The sequence below is a fragment of the Stegodyphus dumicola genome, chromosome 6 (genome assembly GCF_044657685.1).
Source record: "Stegodyphus dumicola isolate Sdum_Otavi_A_Nest chromosome 6, ASM4465768v1".
Classification (NCBI taxonomy): domain Eukaryota; kingdom Metazoa; phylum Arthropoda; class Arachnida; order Araneae; family Eresidae; genus Stegodyphus; species Stegodyphus dumicola.
This window is the reverse complement of record NC_140773.1, coordinates 3,824,200-3,841,718: the sequence shown is the minus strand read 5'-3', so window position 1 is coordinate 3,841,718 and position 17,519 is coordinate 3,824,200. Positions and strand designations below refer to the sequence as shown.

Here is a 17,519-nt window from a genome sequence, read left to right as displayed (position 1 = left end):
TTTAATAAAGAGCATTTGTCATTCTATAGAATGTTTATGCATTATACACAAAGCCTAGGCAAAATATGTAATTCTTCAGATGATATAATTTATTTCTTCAGGTAATATAATTTAATTCTTGAGATGATATCATTTTTATGCATTCCGAGTTATAAAATGAATGAAATGTAACGCTGTTAAGTGAAACTAGCTCCAGGGTGTCTCTATGGTAAATAAATACAGTGAATTTTAAAGAATGCATTTATTCTATTTTGCTTTATGCGCTATCGACGAAGTAGGTTTAATTTAATTTTAGGTTAAGTATAAATGAAATGCAAGAAAAATGTGCATAATTTAATATTTACAAGGAAGCAATGTGGTGTACACATCAGACTCCTTTGAAATGCCCGAAAAATATCCATCCATCTTCTCAGTATTTATTTTCCCAAATAATCCCGTTCCAAATTTTCAAACTGGTTAGCCAAAAAGCCTTTGCAATCATCAACTTAATCAATTATCAAAAGGATGATCCATGCTTATTGCGTTATTTGCGGGAACTTCATTAATGCTTTCACCTTGTTTAAAATTTTTGTATTCGTCTGCGAGACTATCTGCACAGTCGTAAAGCGTTACCATGGTTACCAGTTTTTGCTTTACCATTGTTATTGTTAAAAATAAAATAAAATGGCTGTTCTAAAGCTTCAAAGTTGTGTTTTAATTGTTTATTTAGACAACATTTTTTAATTACACCTGAAGCTTCAATTTCAGACCATGTTAATTCACTGCTGTATATCCATATAAGAGGTTCTGCTCCATCAAAACTTCTTTCTGTGCCTTAGTGTAATAATGAATGCATTGTAGAATGTTGTAAGCTCTTTTAGGTTTGTATTAATATCATTTGAGTGTATTCTGGACTTTTAAAATTTAAACACATAAGTGGAAAAATATGAATAACTGGCTGAGAGGCAGGCACCGCATCGCCAGACGAGATCATTTCTAGTCAAAAGAGGACTTCTGGTAAGCCTAATGATATTCCAAGTTTTCTCGCAGTATCTCTATATTTAGCTTCTCAGCTAATATCTTAATTTTCTGTCATAAGCAAAGTTAATAATTTAAATAACAATATTAACAATGTTCCATTATGTAACAGTGTTTCATTATGTAACACTGTTCCGTTAACAATGTTCCGTTAGCAATTTTCTGTTAATAACGTTTTGTTCTTTCTATTTAAATGAATGAATGAGTATTTATTTAAATTTTGATTAAATATTTATTTGAATCTCCTTTGAATTTAGGTGAACTGTTGTTGGAATGGGAAGGTCGTCAAGCTCGTATCGTCCGCCCAGATGTGTAAACTGTCAATGGCGCCCTACACATGATTTGATCGTGTAATGATGATGAGGCGTGATCTTACCAAATCAGGTGCTCCCATTGGTCCACCTAGCAATGGCTTCTTATCCATCATTCCAGCATTTTTGCAGTCGCGATCTTTTTCTGAAGACCAACACATCATAGAAAGAATAAAGGAAAACATAAAAAGGCAACGAAAACTGCTGTCAAACACTTACTGTGGTTAAGAGAAAAAAAGAAAGTTTCCCCCCCCCAAAAAAAAAACTCTCTGAAAAGTGCATTTTAGAAGAAGAGGTGATTTCTGTGCAGTGTTGTGTTCTTTCATTGTGCAGGAACGTGAACCTTCAGACCAATACCAGAAAATGTATTACAAATTCACGAACTGAAGTGTAAAAAAATGTATGTTTTGGGGTAGGGTATGAATAATTCTGAAATTTGCTTATAATTCAAAGAAAGCCAGTGAAGTGACACCATGGACAATTTTTTGAGAGCTTTTAGATAGAATTTATCAAAACATGTTAAATGGTGAAGAGTAAAATTTATTGCAACATCTAAACTCATTTTTTAATTACAGTACTGAACACGAAATTTGCTGTCAATGTACAGCTGTTCTTAGTTCTATCTATAAAAGGTGAAAGTACCATTCCTGAATACTTGGGATTTTAGAGAAATAATCCACAAAACCTCTACTATGTTTCTTCCCTACTTTACAAAACTTTGTTATTGTATATTAATCTAACACAAAAATTGTTTAAGAAATTTATTTATTCATAATGAAGCGATACACAGATTGAAGTGTGTCAAAAACTATTTAAAGTATATTTATTTTATTAATAACAAATTCTATGTTTTGTGGAATACAATCATTAGAGTCATAGTTTGCTTATTACAAATGGCATCACACAGCTGCTTCAAAAACTACTTAGTTGTAGATTGAAAATTATTTGAAAACAAAGGGATTGTATATATTACATATATAGTATGCCCATATTATACTTATAAATTATATTAATTCAGACATTCATTGAGTTAAAAGTACATGAGAATATATCTTATTCAGTTCTACTTTTAAAAATCTTTGCTGGCAAAACTGATTCAAATTAATGAATTAAATCTGTTTTGCGAGACCATTTTGTTTAATGTAATTTCTTACTTATGTATTGTACTAAAGCTGTTCCCCTAAAAAAATACTGTTATGCTTATGATGCTGAATCATATTATTTGCAATAATATTATTATTACTAATGTAGAAAGATATTTTTATGTATGTATATACGTGTGTGACGAAGAAACACACCTTTGTTGAAATGCTTCATAACACACACTGCTGTTTTGTCAGTTTGTAGTAATATATGCTTGAATGTTAATGTTTGACCAATGTATGAAAATGTAAATCTTACCAATGTATGGAAATATTTAAATTGTTGGATATAAATGAAAGGACCACTTTGGTTCACAAAATGCTACAGCAGAAAAAAAAATTGTGACTTGCTTTAGTTTTTCTTATTTTTGTGCCCAGTTGGAATAGGTGGCACTATATGGGTGCTATGATTCCGTAGTATGTTGTATTATTATGGTTACTATTTTATTACAAAAACCGTTAATGATTATTTTTGCAGCAGCACACAATAAAGCATTTGCTGTATTAGATGTGAACAAAACTTTGTTGTGGTCTTTGTCCTCCCCCTTATTGTGAATTAACGAGACTGTCAATCCAGAATTTTAATAAGAATTATTTGGAAAACGACATTTCCTTAATTTTTTTAACTTGTTTTACAATTGATAATTTACCAATTTCATGATTGATATGGACTTTTTTCCTACTAAATGAATTCGGAAAATTCTGATTTAAATTACATGTTTCTAAACCATTTACTGTTATGTAATAAATGAATTATTCTTTTTCATCTAATGATAGAACTTCCAAGGTTTCTAATCTGCAAAATTTATATAAATACATATTTCTTTTTCTGATGCATATAAAACTTTCCGGCTCATATTAGCATTTTAAAACAAAAAAACTAAATTAAATAAACTAGTAATTTTTAAATAGTTTTTTTAAAGCTGAAATTCAGATTTTTTTTAAACAAAAATAAAATAAATATAAAACATGAAATAAAGATTTAAGGGGAAAAAATGGCAAATAAAGCTACTAGAAATATTTAAAAGTAACTTTAAACATTTAACTTTTAGAATTTTAAGATAAAATATTTAAGACAAATACGCTTACTGTAATTTTTAAATTGTGTAAATTTACTTGCTTGAATTTTGACCCTTTTAAATTAAACAAAAACACATATTAAAAATATAAACAAAAATATTAAAATACAAAAGCACAAAATAAAACATGTTACAATTTAAACATTGCAGGCATTGTTTTGTTTGAATTTTAGTATTTTAAACTAAAACTTTTCAAACAAAAATAAAATAAATATAAAACATGAAATAAAGATTTAAGGGGAAAAAATGGCAAATAAAGCTACTAGAAATATTTAAATGTAACTGTAAGCATTTAACTTTTAGAATTTTAAGATAAAATAAGACAAGTATGCTTACTGTAATTTTTAAATTGTGTAAATTTACTTGCTTGAATTTTGACCCTTTTAAATTAAACAAAAACACATATTAAAAATATAAACAAACATATTAAAATACAAAAGCACAAAATAATGCATGTTACAATTTAAACATTGTAGGCATTTTTTGTTTGAATTTTAGTATTTTAAACTAAAACTTAAACAGCAAAATTGCACACTTTGAATTTATCTGTTTTGATGAAAATTGCAGACGAATTCTAAATGTTCTGTGAGTTGGTTCAGTAAGTAATATCAGTGACAGCTATGGAAAATACAAATATATGGAAAATACAAAAAATATTAACTAACACAAAATTGATCAAAATATTCAAACAAGAAACTTAAATTTTTGAATCAGTTTATGTATTTAATTTGTCAATATTTAGCCTTTTAATTAGGATAGCTCCCAAAGCCTTTCTCCTCTCCTTACATAAAACAGTCTTGGCACTGGAGTATGCCGGTATTTTAGTAATAAAATCATAACCTTTTTGATATAATTCTGAAAGTAGTTTTGGAAATATATGGGGAACGGGAACTGATTTTTTTGGGGGGGGACTTTTCTTCTGCAAGTCTCTAACTTCCTTTTAACTTCGTTCTCAGTAATGTTGGGCACGCAGAAATGTACTTCGTATATGTACTTTCTTCAGTACTTTGTATTGAAAATTTCTCTTTACATTTCCTTTACAACGATGTGTCTTTTCTTTTACACATACCCAACTCATTCCTAATTTATTTTTTCGGTGTGGGTAATCATCTACAACTAAACATTCTTTTTTTGTAGAGAGTAATTTTTTTAAAATGGCTATGGGTTCCATCGCAGATTTTTTTTCGACGCTAAAAAAGACATACACGCTTCATAAGGATCAAACATCGACTGAGAAAATGAGAAAGACATTTTCTATTATAAGTATCGGCTTTTCTCTACAGCAGGTGCAAAGCTCGAAACTACACAATAGATGACATATGACTGATTAGGAAAACAACACAATAAGTGCGAGAATGTCCGCTCTGTCCACCTAGCTACTCTCACGTGTCCGCTGTAGCCACTGTCCGCTCTGACCGCGTAACCAATACAACCACCAAGAACCGGCTCAGTGTGCGCAGGTGAAACAGAAATATCAAACTTCCATCCTGGATCCTGGTATGTCTGAAAAACTTAAAGGAAGACAAGCCTAAGATACTAATTCTGAAATGCATATTATTTTAAAAGATAACAAACCTATATCTCTGATACCCAGAAGATATAAGAGATAAAGAAAGTGTTCAACTAAAACAAGTAAAATCTATTTTACAATTGGATTTGGATGTTCATGAAGAACAAGTTATGTCTTTGGAAAGAAAACTTTCCGTATCAGGCTGTAGAAATTTTACAGAAACAACTATTAGATGCCAAGAATGAAATAGAAGCTGCGAAAATACAAATGTTTAAGGTACAAGAAGAAAATAAGAAAACATATAACTTTCGAAGACGTTCTTCAAAATGTTATGAAATTAATGATTTAGTAGCAATCACCAAAGATAAAATCCTGTCTGAGAAAGAAAATAAAGTTCAAAATGTTAAACTGAACATGCAAGAAATGCTAGCTTTAGAAAAAGATTGCATGAGGGAAATTATGGAGAAGAGATTATTTGCTAAACAAGCAGAATTAGAAAGGAAAATGTGTATCACTCATGAAGATATCAGAATTATATCAGAAAGGTTGTCGTCAGTTGCGAGAAATTCTTAATGCTGATGATTGGGAACATTAGGGAGACCTGTGTGGTGCTGATGCTGTTCCAACGCCATCTAGTGCGACTTCAACATCAATTTACAAAGCAACTAAACATAAGACAACGTCACAGAAGAGGCGTTTCTTGAAGAATCTTCTGTCCCCAAAAGAAGACTTTCTAAAGCAATATCAGCTGTTAATTTTATATCTGAAGTAAGCAAACAAAATGCTTTTAATTTTCAAGCAAATACTGATTATACTTCTGGAAAAGAAATAATTGACGCAGAAATTCAAAATAGTTTTGAAACTTACGGAGAAGAGCTTCGAAAAGATGCGAAAATACAAATGTTTAAGGTACAAGAAGAAAATAAGAAAACATATAACTTTCGAAGACGTTCTTCAAAATGTTATGAAATTAATGATTTAGTAGCAATCAAAAGGACGCAATTTGGACCAATAAGTTAAAATCAAAGTATTTAGGCTTGTATAAGATTGTCAAAATAAAGAATAATGACTCCTATGATGTTGTAAAAGAAGGAGATCATGAAGGACCCACTAAAACAAGTACATGCGCTGAATACATAAAACAATGGACTCAAGCAGAAGAAGATGAATAAAATAATACTGATTATGACGTTCTTAACCTGAAGTGATACAACTGATAACCGAACTGTGAGTTTCCACCTAATAATGACTTTTATTTCAGTAAATGCTATTTTTAAGATGAAATGAACATTTCCAAAACTGTTAAAGATTGAAGATATTTTTCGTTTTAGATGAAATATAGAAGGGACTGTTGACGATGTTATTGTGCAAAGATGGACAATTAAGATGTTTCCTTTCAATATTGTCCTTAGCACACAATCTTCCCCTCTCCCTTCGTACTTCTTTTCAGGTTTCGGCTTATTTACGATGATGGTTCTTTTTATGATGTCAAGAGTAGAATAATGTCTTCGAGGTCGACGCATAGCAGGAACCCGAATGTGGGATACTAAATCCATAGTTTAACAATTTTCTTCGCGAGCTGTCTAATTTTTAGCTGTTGACTGCACGAGTGAAATTGATAGAACTTTGAACAGTTTGTTTTATGAGAGGAGATGTAAGATGTTGTTTTATAGATATAAGGTGTTATAGATGTTGTGTTAATAAATGAACGATATTATACAGTCGGTAGATGGAGCAAAATGACAAAAACCTAATCCAGAAATCTTTTTTTTTTTTTTTTTTCCCTTTCTGAATATTTCTGAAAATCATGTCTCTATTTTTTGAGAAATAAATAAATAATAAAATTCAATTAAAAATTTTTACTTGAGATGAAATCAGAATGGCTTTCTAGTGAACAAATGTGAACAAATTTTCAACGAAAGAAGTACTCAGCAATAAGTACTACAACTTTTTCAAATTTAGTTTTCCAATTAGGAACACAAGATAGAGTAAAAAGTGGATTTCTTGTAAGATTTCATTTCTTTTTCTTGGAAAAAGTAGGAAATTACGTAATTTTGGAAACTTCCTCAATTGCTTTGAATGAAAAATTCTTCAATTCATATGCAGCCATTCTCAGCTTAATTGCTCATAGCAATCACAGCAGATTACGTTTTATGCTTTCTATAGATTTCTGTAGTGCAGTGGATTTACATTTTACTTTTGTTATTTAAAATTCATTTCCGTACATTGGAATCAAAATATTGAGAATGAATAATTTAAAATGCGAGCGTCCAAAATTCGTTTGCGAAGTTTTTTCAGAAGTTGACGAGTTCCATCGACATGTGGCAACAATTCGCATTTCATTTTCTTTTATCGTTTGCAGATATATTAATTTTTAATGAATAAAGAATTTTTCCTTTGGAAATTTCCCAAAATAGCGATTCTTATCGCAAAGAATCTGCGTGAAATTTTGTCCTCGCAATGGAAATCCGCTAGGTAAGTTTTTGAAACTTTGTAAAATGCTTTTGAAGGCAATATTTTATTCAGCGTAAGAGATTTTGAGTAGTGTAAGATGTTTAATGAAGGGATAGAATACATCGAAGACGAAACTCGCTTTGTTAGATCATTTACTTTAAATAACTGAGTGTCGATCAAGTCGAAGATTTGCTTAGCGATCATCGTTCAATAAATTGGGATATTATTAAAGAAATTTTCATATCATCTAGACCTGTCAAGCTTTTGAACTTTAGTTCATCGCTTGTTCAAAATACAGTAACATGTCTCAGAAACATATCCTTCTTAAAATATAAGAATATTGCTGGTAATGGAATGTAGATTAATGTAATTAATGCTTACTATACCTGAAATTTGATTTAAGGATTTAACTAAAGAATTTGTATTATGGAAGGGAAAACAATCCGAAAGTATTTATAAATATTTTATTTGGTAATGATGTAGTATGCAAACTACCACTTTTTGTTACTTTTTTCTCAAATAGTGCGATTAAAATTCTAATTTTTAGTATAAAAATAAATGCAATTAAGAGTACATAAATGAATATAATTCCATTACTAATTTAAAAACATATTAAATTTTTAATGTCATTGCATTGATATTTCCATTGCTTTATAAAAAAATCGAATGTGTATTACCACATGACTTCCTTGTACGATTTGTTTTTGCTGCATTTAATTTAAACTTATTTCCTCGAATTTCATTAGATATATATTTCTCATTCAGTTAATTCAGTTCACACTTCGTGGCAAGGCAAAAATACATAAAACATCAAAATAACTTTATTAAAATTGAAAAATATAGTCTCTACATAGTATAATAAAAGAAAGAGTCTGTCTGTGTGTGCGTGTCTTTCGTTCGCGCTGCACGTAAGTTAATAGACTCACGGCTACGAAATTTGGTAGATAGGTGCATTTAGACAAGAGCCAGTGCACCTCGAAGCGATTTTTTTCGAAATTCGAATTAAAAATTTTTTTATTTTATGTTTTGTGACGAAATCGCGTCATTTTGAGACATAATGGCCTATAGGAAACGAGATTTTACTCTGCACACTCCATTTTCACATCGTCATGAAATGTAGGCACTTAACTATTTTACGAACTTAAAATAAATTGATCAGGAATAGGATAAGCTTCAGGCCACTTGGTGAAGTAATCAACGACAACGAGTATGTATTTGTTGCCATCAGCAGTTTGTGGCAGAGGTCCCAGGATGTCAAAGGCGATTCGTTCAAAAGGCGCCCCTACGTTGTAACGTTGCAGCTTGCCTCGGCTGCGTCTCTTAGGTCCTTTCCGACCTGCACAGGCATCGCAAGATCGGCACCACTTTTGCACGTCATCCTTTGCATTATTCCAGTAAAAGCGCTCACGAACTCTCTGTAAGGTCTTCATTATTCCAAAGTGACCTCCCGTAGGGCTGTTATGTAGTTCTTTAAGGACATCAGGATTGCGGGATCTTGGAAGTATCAGCTGCCATCGGAACGTCTTCCCATCATCCGATTCGAATTTCCGGTATAAGACGCCGTTTCGAATGTGAAGTGAATCCCAGAGTGCCCAATATTGTTTGGTTGTAGGACTACAGATAGAAATGTCCTGCCAGGTAGGTTTTCTGTTTGACGACTCCATTAGATCAATTATGGGTTTAATGTCGCGGTCTTCCAGCTGGTCTTTCCTGACTTCATCATCACTCCACGGTTCTCGATCAGCCGATGTTGATGTTGTAATTTGTCTTGCGACCGGAGTCAGCAGCTCGTATTTCGCTTCCACCCTGGAACAATATCGACAGTTTTCTTGGCAAGGTCTTCTAGACAGGGCGTCGGCGTTTCCGTGTGATGATCCCTTACGATGACGGATAGTGATGTCATATTCTTGGAGTCTCTGTATCCACCTGGCTATTTGACCCTCAGGATTCTTGAAATTTAAAAGCCAGGTCAATGATGCATGATCGGTGCGGAGCAGAAATTTTCTGCCGTATAGATAGTGATGGAACTGTTCTACAGCTTTGACTATGGCGAGCAACTCTTTCCTGGTGACACAATAATTCCTCTCCGGTTTAGACAGGCACTTGCTCCAGTACGCCACTACACGTTCTTGGCCGTCTGTTTCTTGGGACAAAACAGCACCGACACTTTCATTGCTCGCGTCGGTGTCGAGAATAAATGGTCGGTCGTGCTGAGGATACGTCAGGATTGGAGCAGATGTTAAAGCCTCCTTTAAGTTGTTAAATGCATCGTCGCATTCTTTTGTCCACAAGAACTTTTGGTTGCTCTCTGTCAGCTTGTGAAGGGGTCTTGCGATGGAAGAAAAGTCCTTCACGAATCTCCTATAGTAGGTGCAAAGCCCTAGAAAGCTTCTCAGCTGATGGACATTTTCGGGACGTTTCCAGGATTTAACCGCTGATACCTTTTCAGGATCCGTGCGCACACCTTCTGCAGAGATGACATGTCCCAGGTAAGTCACTTCCTTTCGGAACAATTTGCATTTAGCGGGACTCAGCTTTAGATTGGCTTCTTTCAGTTTCTGAAGCACCTTTCTAAGATTTTCTAGATGCTCTTCAAAACTCTTTCCGACGATGATGATATCGTCCAGGTATATCAGACAGGCTTCATAGGAAAGTCCTTTCAAAACAGTCTCCATGAGGCGTTCGAATGTTGCCGGCGCATTACACAGTCCAAACGGCATCACCTTGAATTGCCAAAGCCCTTGTCCCGTAGTAAATGCCGTCTTTTCTCGGTCATGAAGGTGTATTTCTACCTGCCAATACCCACTCTTTAAATCAAGCGTTGAGAACCACTTGCTTCCAGAAAGAGTGTCTAGAATGTCGTCAATTCTAGGAAGAGGGTAACTGTCTTTCTTCGTAACCTCATTCAACCGGCGATAGTCAACGCAAAATCTTGTTGAGCCGTCTTTCTTTCTGACGAGAACGATGGGAGATGCCCATGGACTTGTTGAAGGCTCGATGACATCGCCTTCTTCCATATCTTTTAACAGTGTTCGCACCTCTTCCTGTTTAGCAAACGGCAGACGCCTTGGATGTTGCTTGATCGGGCGATGATCGCCGGTATCTATTCTATGTTGTGTCAAACTAGTTCGACCCACGTCAGAAGACGAGCGGGAAAAAACAACTTGAAGATCTTTAATAACGCGATCGGCAGCATTCTTCTCTTCATCGTTTAATTGCGCATTCTGCAATAACTCCGATGTAATTCTCTCTGAGGACACGGATTCTTGGATGTTACTCTTTCTTTCAACGGTGGTTACTGGAGTACATGCTGCAACCACTTCACCTTTCTTAATAATTCTCCCCTTCTCAGTTACATTGGCGACTCTCACCGGGATAACCGTTCTGGATAGGTCGACGAGTGTTGAGGCTACTAGTACTCCTTTTGGGCTATTACAGTTATTGGGATATTCTATGACGCCGTAGCGGAAATTTTTGTTTTCGGCTATGGATCCAGGAAGTAAAATTTCTGTTCTTGCCGGTATTGTGATATTGTCTTGTGCTATGATTTTATGGACAGATTTAACTTCATCATTGACTCCAAATAACGCTATGTCCTCAGATGTAGAATGCAATTCGTTATTTTTAAAGTCCAAGGAAAAATTGTATTTCCTTAGAAAGTCCAATCCGAGTATGCAAGAATCAGTGATCTCTGCTACATATGCCGTGTGATGGTAAGCGGCACTTCCAAACGTGATGTTAGCATTTACTTTTCCATCGATGTTGATCTTCTCACCGGACACAGTCTGTAGGGTAACGCAGGGCGGCGTCCAGATAAGTTTGCTTCCCAGTTGTTGAGCCAAATCTTTTCGGATGATGGTAACGTTGGCTCCTGTATCTATCGTCATATTGCAGGGAACTCCATTAATATGTCCTATTATGAAAAGTCCATTACTGCCGCCTCTCACTGCAGAAATCTGAAGCGCTTTAAACTGGGGCTTTTCATGATCTGGCAACCTCCGCCCCGCGAGATGGCCACTAATTAGCTTCCCTGCTGTTTGTTAGGAGCGGTCTTAGCATCCGTGCCCTGGGGTGTTCTGCAGTTTCGTCGGATGTGTCCTTCAGCACCGCAGTTCCAGCACTTTACGGTCGGTTTCTTGTCACCAATATTCTGACTCAAGGCGTTCAGTTGTCTAGTTAAATCGTCTAGACGAGCAGTGACTTGATCCCCTGGCTCCTGGACTTGAGCAGCTCTGACTGGATGGCGGTCTCGACGGGTGGCTTGCTGGGCTGCCTCAAATTTCATGGCATACACTAAAGCGCTTTTCAGATCTTTAACATCCGCCATTCGCAGTGCTTTCTGTATTTCAGGGTCCCGGATGCCATCGATGAAATACTGCAGGGACAGGATTTCCCTTGTTTCTGTCGGGCACTCTGAAAAGGCGTGATGTGACAGCCTTTCAACATCCGTGGCGAGCTCCTGAAGCGTTTCGGTGAGCTTCTGTTGACGAGATTTTAATTGGAGCCTGCTGTAGTCTTTTAAACATTTCTCGCCGAAGCGCAGCTCCAAAGCGCCGGATAGAGCTTCGAAATCTAGCCTTTGATTTTCGGGAAGCGTCTGCAGGATATCCGCTGCGTCTGCTCTCAGAGAAGCGGCGAGATGACAGGCCTTAGCTTGGGAATCCCACCCATTCGCATCCGCAACGATAGAAAATTGTGTCCTATACACCTGCCAGGAGGTCTTCCCATCATATGTAGATAGTTTCAGAACGGAACGAGCAGGCATCGATAAAAATTTAAAACCTTCAGAATTGTTTCCTACCGTCGCTATGCACTTCTTTAGGCTGTCAACTTCTTTGGCGACGGCAGCAGAAACCCTATCATCAATTTGTTGTTCGACGGCAGAAACTCTCTCTTCTATATGTCCAACTTTAGTTTCAACCGCGTCTATTCTGCCTTCCATAGCCTCAAATTTATTTTCTATTACGCAGGTAATTTCTCTTTTCATTTCGTCCTGACCTGCTTTCATCTCATTTTTAAGGGATTTCATCTCTTCCTTAACGGATTCCTGGCCCAATTTCATTTCTCCTTTGAGGGATTCCTGGCCCAATTTCATTTCTTCTTTAAAAGATGTTTGGCCAGCTTCCATCTTTTCTTGGAAAGCAGCAAAATCAGTAATGAGCTGTCTCAATTGTTCTTCCATCCCTCTTGTTATTGGCATTCAAATCCCACTTCTGACACCAAAAATTGTTGCGTGCGTACGGGCTCGTTATGAAATGAATGCACAAGTCCGATGAAAAATGAACAAAAATTTATTATTATCACAACAAAAATGCTTAAATTTTCTCAAATTATCATGCAGTATTACAATATCTCACAGTAGTTATCTTTTAACTACTCAAATATCCAATAGAACGTAATTCAAAACAGCTAAAGAACGCTAATCCGCGAATTCGCTACAATCAACAAGAGCAGTTTTCTAAACAACAACAAACTAAGCAAGCAACTACTACGAACTGAGATGTTTTCCTTCTTTTATAAGATTTTAAAATCACGCGCTAGAATTTTCCAGTACTTTCTCGAAATCAAAAAGAGATATTTATTTATTTAACGCCCGCGCTCTTGTATTTTTAATTTTTCCGGCTTAGCTTTCTTTTAATATTCGTCACGCGCTGCACTGCGCGAGAAATAAAACCATTTAATTTATAATTGAACTAACATTAGCTTTTTAAATAGCAAATTCGTAACAATATTGAAAAGTTTTGCATGACTTTTTTTCTTCAACGGGAAGTTGGTAAATTTTTTTATTAGGATAATTAATATTTGTATTAAGGGATATAGCTTATTTTATTGTAATGTTTTTTCTCTTGAAAATATAAGATAAAATATCATTAATTATATTTTGCTTTTCAGAATTTTTTGTTTTTTGTATTCTTTTAATGTTATTTATTGCTCATTTCACTGTTTTTAAGATATTGAAAAATTTTGAGTGATTTTTTTTAGGAAACAAAGTTCTTAACCTCCTTTATACCATTTTCTTAAGATTTTGCAAAGGGAAGTTGGTTAATTTATTTATTAGGATAATTAATATTTGTATTAAGGGATATTGCTTATTTCATTGTAATTTTGTTATACGTAATAACTTTTTTTATGAAGTTGTTCTGCAGAGTAAAATTCTACGCAGTTTTTAAATTTAACGTTTGGTGTTCCCTTCAGCCATTTTTTCTGTACATTTAAAAGCCAGACGAAGGCTGCTAGTAAATGTAAAACACCAAGTACAGTGAAAACAGTTATCAAATTTTACAATTAAAGCCAGCGGTCAAGAAGTCAGATTTTTCTGTGCACAAAACTGAAAGTTTACTTTTGGTCCCACTCGGCAAAAAGACACTGAAAGTGTAGAAACTGACTTAATTCACAGTTCTGCTAAATTTGGCTCAGCCTTATTTAAACAACTTTTAAATTGCCCCACCTATTGGGTGCCTCCATAATAAAGAGACCGCCACATCTGGCCTTGTATAGATTAATGGACTGGGTTACATTTGTAATTATTCACAATCTGCCATTGTATTTCTAAAATTCCATACTGAGATGAAATTCTTACTGATCTTCCCGCACTTTATTTCAATAAAGTGAGAATTCGAATTTTATAAAAACTATCTTTGATAATATTTATAAATTTTATTTACTCTTTTGAGAGCACAAACATGATTCCTCCAGATTAATAATAGCGAGTACAAATTTTTATATTGGACCTTTAGAACATCTTCTGATGTTGCCATTTCGGAAAAACACAACTCATTTTACTTTTATTCATAATTCACGATCTTTACATATGTGTATTTTAAGATTCTCTATTAATGTGTTTCTGATTTCACAAACAGAAGTCTTCAATTATGGAGAGGAGATGTTTAAAAATTTAAAACCTGTTTCTTGAAAAATTAAATATAACTTCAATGCACATGCAAGTTTGTTTTGAAGGTCTTGGGGTGAACATGCACATATGGCAAACTATATTTCTTTACAGTTTCCTGCATTCAAATACTTAACAATAATGTAAAAGAAAATGCAAAGTATTTTAAAATACTACGTTAAAATTTTGCTCTTAACTCGTGTAGACCTTTGTTTTTATTATCCGCGTATGTTTGTTTATATTTAATTGTGCCTTGTACACACTTGCATTCAGCATTTGTTTTACAGTACACTGAATTAATATATATGTTTTCCAGTTTGTAATAAATGTTCAGTTCTTTTGTATCATTTTAAGTATGCTTAAAAGTAAAATTTTTATGCATTTGTACAATTATTTGAATGCACTTTATTTTTCACTTTATTTCTCAATTGTTCTTCCATCCCTCTTGTTATTGGCATTCAAATCCCACTTCTGACACCAAAAATTGTTGCGTGCGTACGGGCTCGTTATGAAATGAATGCACAAGTCCGATGAAAAATGAACAAAAATTTATTATTATCACAACAAAAATGCTTAAATTTTCTCAAATTATCATGCAGTATTACAATATCTCACAGTAGTTATCTTTTAACTACTCAAATATCCAATAGAACGTAATTCAAAACAGCTAAAGAACGCTAATCCGCGAATTCGCTACAATCAACAAGAGCAGTTTTCTAAACAACAACAAACTAAGCAAGCAACTACTACGAACTGAGATGTTTTCCTTCTTTTATAAGATTTTAAAATCACGCGCTAGAATTTTCCAGTACTTTCTCGAAATCAAAAAGAGATATTTATTTATTTAACGCCCGCGCTCTTGTATTTTTAATTTTTCCGGCTTAGCTTTCTTTTAATATTCGTCACGCGCTGCACTGCGCGAGAAATAAAACCATTTAATTTATAATTGAACTAACATTAGCTTTTTAAATAGCAAATTCGTAACAATATTGAAAAGTTTTGCATGACTTTTTTTCTTCAACGGGAAGTTGGTAAATTGTTTTATTAGGATAATTAATATTTGTATTAAGGGATATAGCTTATTTTATTGTAATGTTTTTTCTCTTGAAAATATAAGATAAAATATCATTAATTATATTTTGCTTTTCAGAATTTTTTGTTTTTTGTATTCTTTTAATGTTATTTATTGCTCATTTCACTGTTTTTAAGATATTGAAAAATTTTGAGTGATTTTTTTTAGGAAACAAAGTTCTTAACCTCCTTTATACCATTTTCTTAAGATTTTGCAAAGGGAAGTTGGTTGATTTATTTATTAGGATAATTAATATTTGTATTAAGGGATATTGCTTATTTCATTGTAATTTTGTTATACGTAATAACTTTTTTTATGAAGTTGTTCTGCAGAGTAAAATTCTACGCAGTTTTTAAATTTAACGTTTGGTGTTCCCTTCAGCCATTTTTTCTGTACATTTAAAAGCCAGACGAAGGCTGGCAGCGAAGCTGCTAGTAAATGTAAAACACCAAGTACAGTGAAAACAGTTATCAAATTTTACAATTAAAGCCAGCGGTCAAGAAGTCAGATTTTTCTGTGCACAAAACTGAAAGTTTACTTTTGGTCCCACTCGGCAAAAAGACACTGAAAGTGTAGAAACTGACTTAATTCACAGTTCTGCTAAATTTGGCTCAGCCTTATTTAAACAACTTTTAAATTGCCCCACCTATTGGGTGCCTCCATAATAAAGAGACCACCACATCTGGCCTTGTATGGATTAATGGACTGGTTTACATTTGTAATTATTCACAATCTGCCATTGTATTTCTAAAATTCCATACTGAGATGAAATTCTTACTGATCTTCCCGCACTTTATTTCAATAAAGTGAGAATTCGAATCTTATAAAAACTATCTTTGATAATACTTATAAATTTTATTTACTCTTTTGAGAGCACAAACATGATTCCTCCAGATTAATAATAGCGAGACATCTTCTGATGTTGCCATTTCGGAAAAACACAACTCATTTTACTTTTATTCATAATTCACGATCTTTACATATGTGTATTTTAAGATTCTCTATTAATGTGTTTCTGATTTCACAAACAGAAGTCTTCAATTATGGAGAGGAGATGTTTAAAAATTTAAAACCTGTTTCTTGAAAAATTAAATATAACTTCAATGCACATGCAAGTTTGTTTTGAAGGTCTTGGGGTGAACATGCAGATATGGCAAACTATATTTCTTTTCAGTTTCCTGCATTCAAATACTTAACAATAATGTAAAAGAAAATGCAAAGTATTTTAAAATACTACGTTAAAATTTTGCTCTTAACTCGTGTAGACCTTTGTTTTTATTATCCGCGTATGTTTGTTTATATTTAATTGTGCCTTGTACACACTTGCATTCAGCATTTGTTTTACAGTACACTGAATTAATATATATATTTTCCAGTTTGTAATAAATGTTCAGTTCTTTTGTATCATTTTAAGTATGCTTAAAAGTAAAATTTTTATGCATTTGTACAATTATTTGAATGCACTTTATTTTTTGAAACTCTGGTTGCAGAACTCTGAAACTTTGTGCTTTGATTTTTATTGATATTACGGCAAATCTCATTAGGGTTATCTGTCTAGAGAAATGGATGCCTTCGTGGAGGACGTTCTAATTGAAACTGGCTCGCAGACACGTTACACATGGGGCAAACCAGGAAAACGCCCATGCAATTAGAACATTTTCGAATTATTTCGCTTGGCACAACGGATTTTAGAAATCCAAACCGGAAACTTACGCAGTGTTTTTCGCGATTGTTCTATGGAATATGAACACATGCATAATGGAGACGCACTCGTATGCGCATAACGTACATATACTTAATCCTTTGCAATGACGGAATTAACATAAAGGCTTTCACTTTACGTCATATGATGCATACTATACACAGAAACCTTATGAAATTCTATTTCTCGTTCTTGAATACTAGGTATATAGCTTATAACCGTTTCAACCAGGTATCGTCAACGCAGTGCTCGCTGGTTCCAAGATGCTCCCTAAGCAGTTTCAAACTACCCTTTTTCAAATATTGGCCCACGAGCTGCCGAGCGGTAAAGTCGCAGAACACTG

At 33.9% G+C, this 17,519-nt stretch overlaps 2 protein-coding genes and 1 long non-coding RNA gene across 10 annotated transcripts in view; 2 read left to right on the top strand and 1 right to left on the bottom strand.

The window, feature by feature from the left end:
* LOC146996650 (uncharacterized) overlaps nt 1-2,990 on the top strand; it is a 41,318-nt gene extending 38,328 nt beyond the window's left edge. For all 6 annotated transcript variants that reach the window (XR_015041564.1, XR_015041560.1, XR_015041561.1 and 3 more), the window contains one exon: nt 1,275-2,990. This is a non-coding gene — a long non-coding RNA (uncharacterized LOC146996650). The remainder of the gene's footprint in view (nt 1-1,274) is intronic.
* LOC118180687 (inositol polyphosphate-5-phosphatase A-like) overlaps nt 1-17,519 on the bottom strand; it is a 205,971-nt gene that overhangs the window by 153,159 nt on the left and 35,293 nt on the right. The gene's annotated exons all lie outside the window — the stretch shown is intronic.
* LOC146996649 (transcription factor unc-3-like) overlaps nt 7,422-17,519 on the top strand; it is a 96,843-nt gene continuing 86,745 nt past the window's right edge. Inside the window, exon 1 of one of the 3 annotated variants that reach the window (XM_085818004.1) lies at nt 7,422-7,534. In XM_085818004.1, the coding sequence (XP_085674130.1) occupies nt 7,437-7,534 (98 nt within the window). In that variant the 5' untranslated portion in view covers nt 7,422-7,436. Of the gene's footprint in view, nt 7,535-15,350; nt 15,434-17,519 lie in introns of those variants that run through there. The other 2 variants (XR_015041557.1, XR_015041556.1) reach the window with 2 other exon arrangements.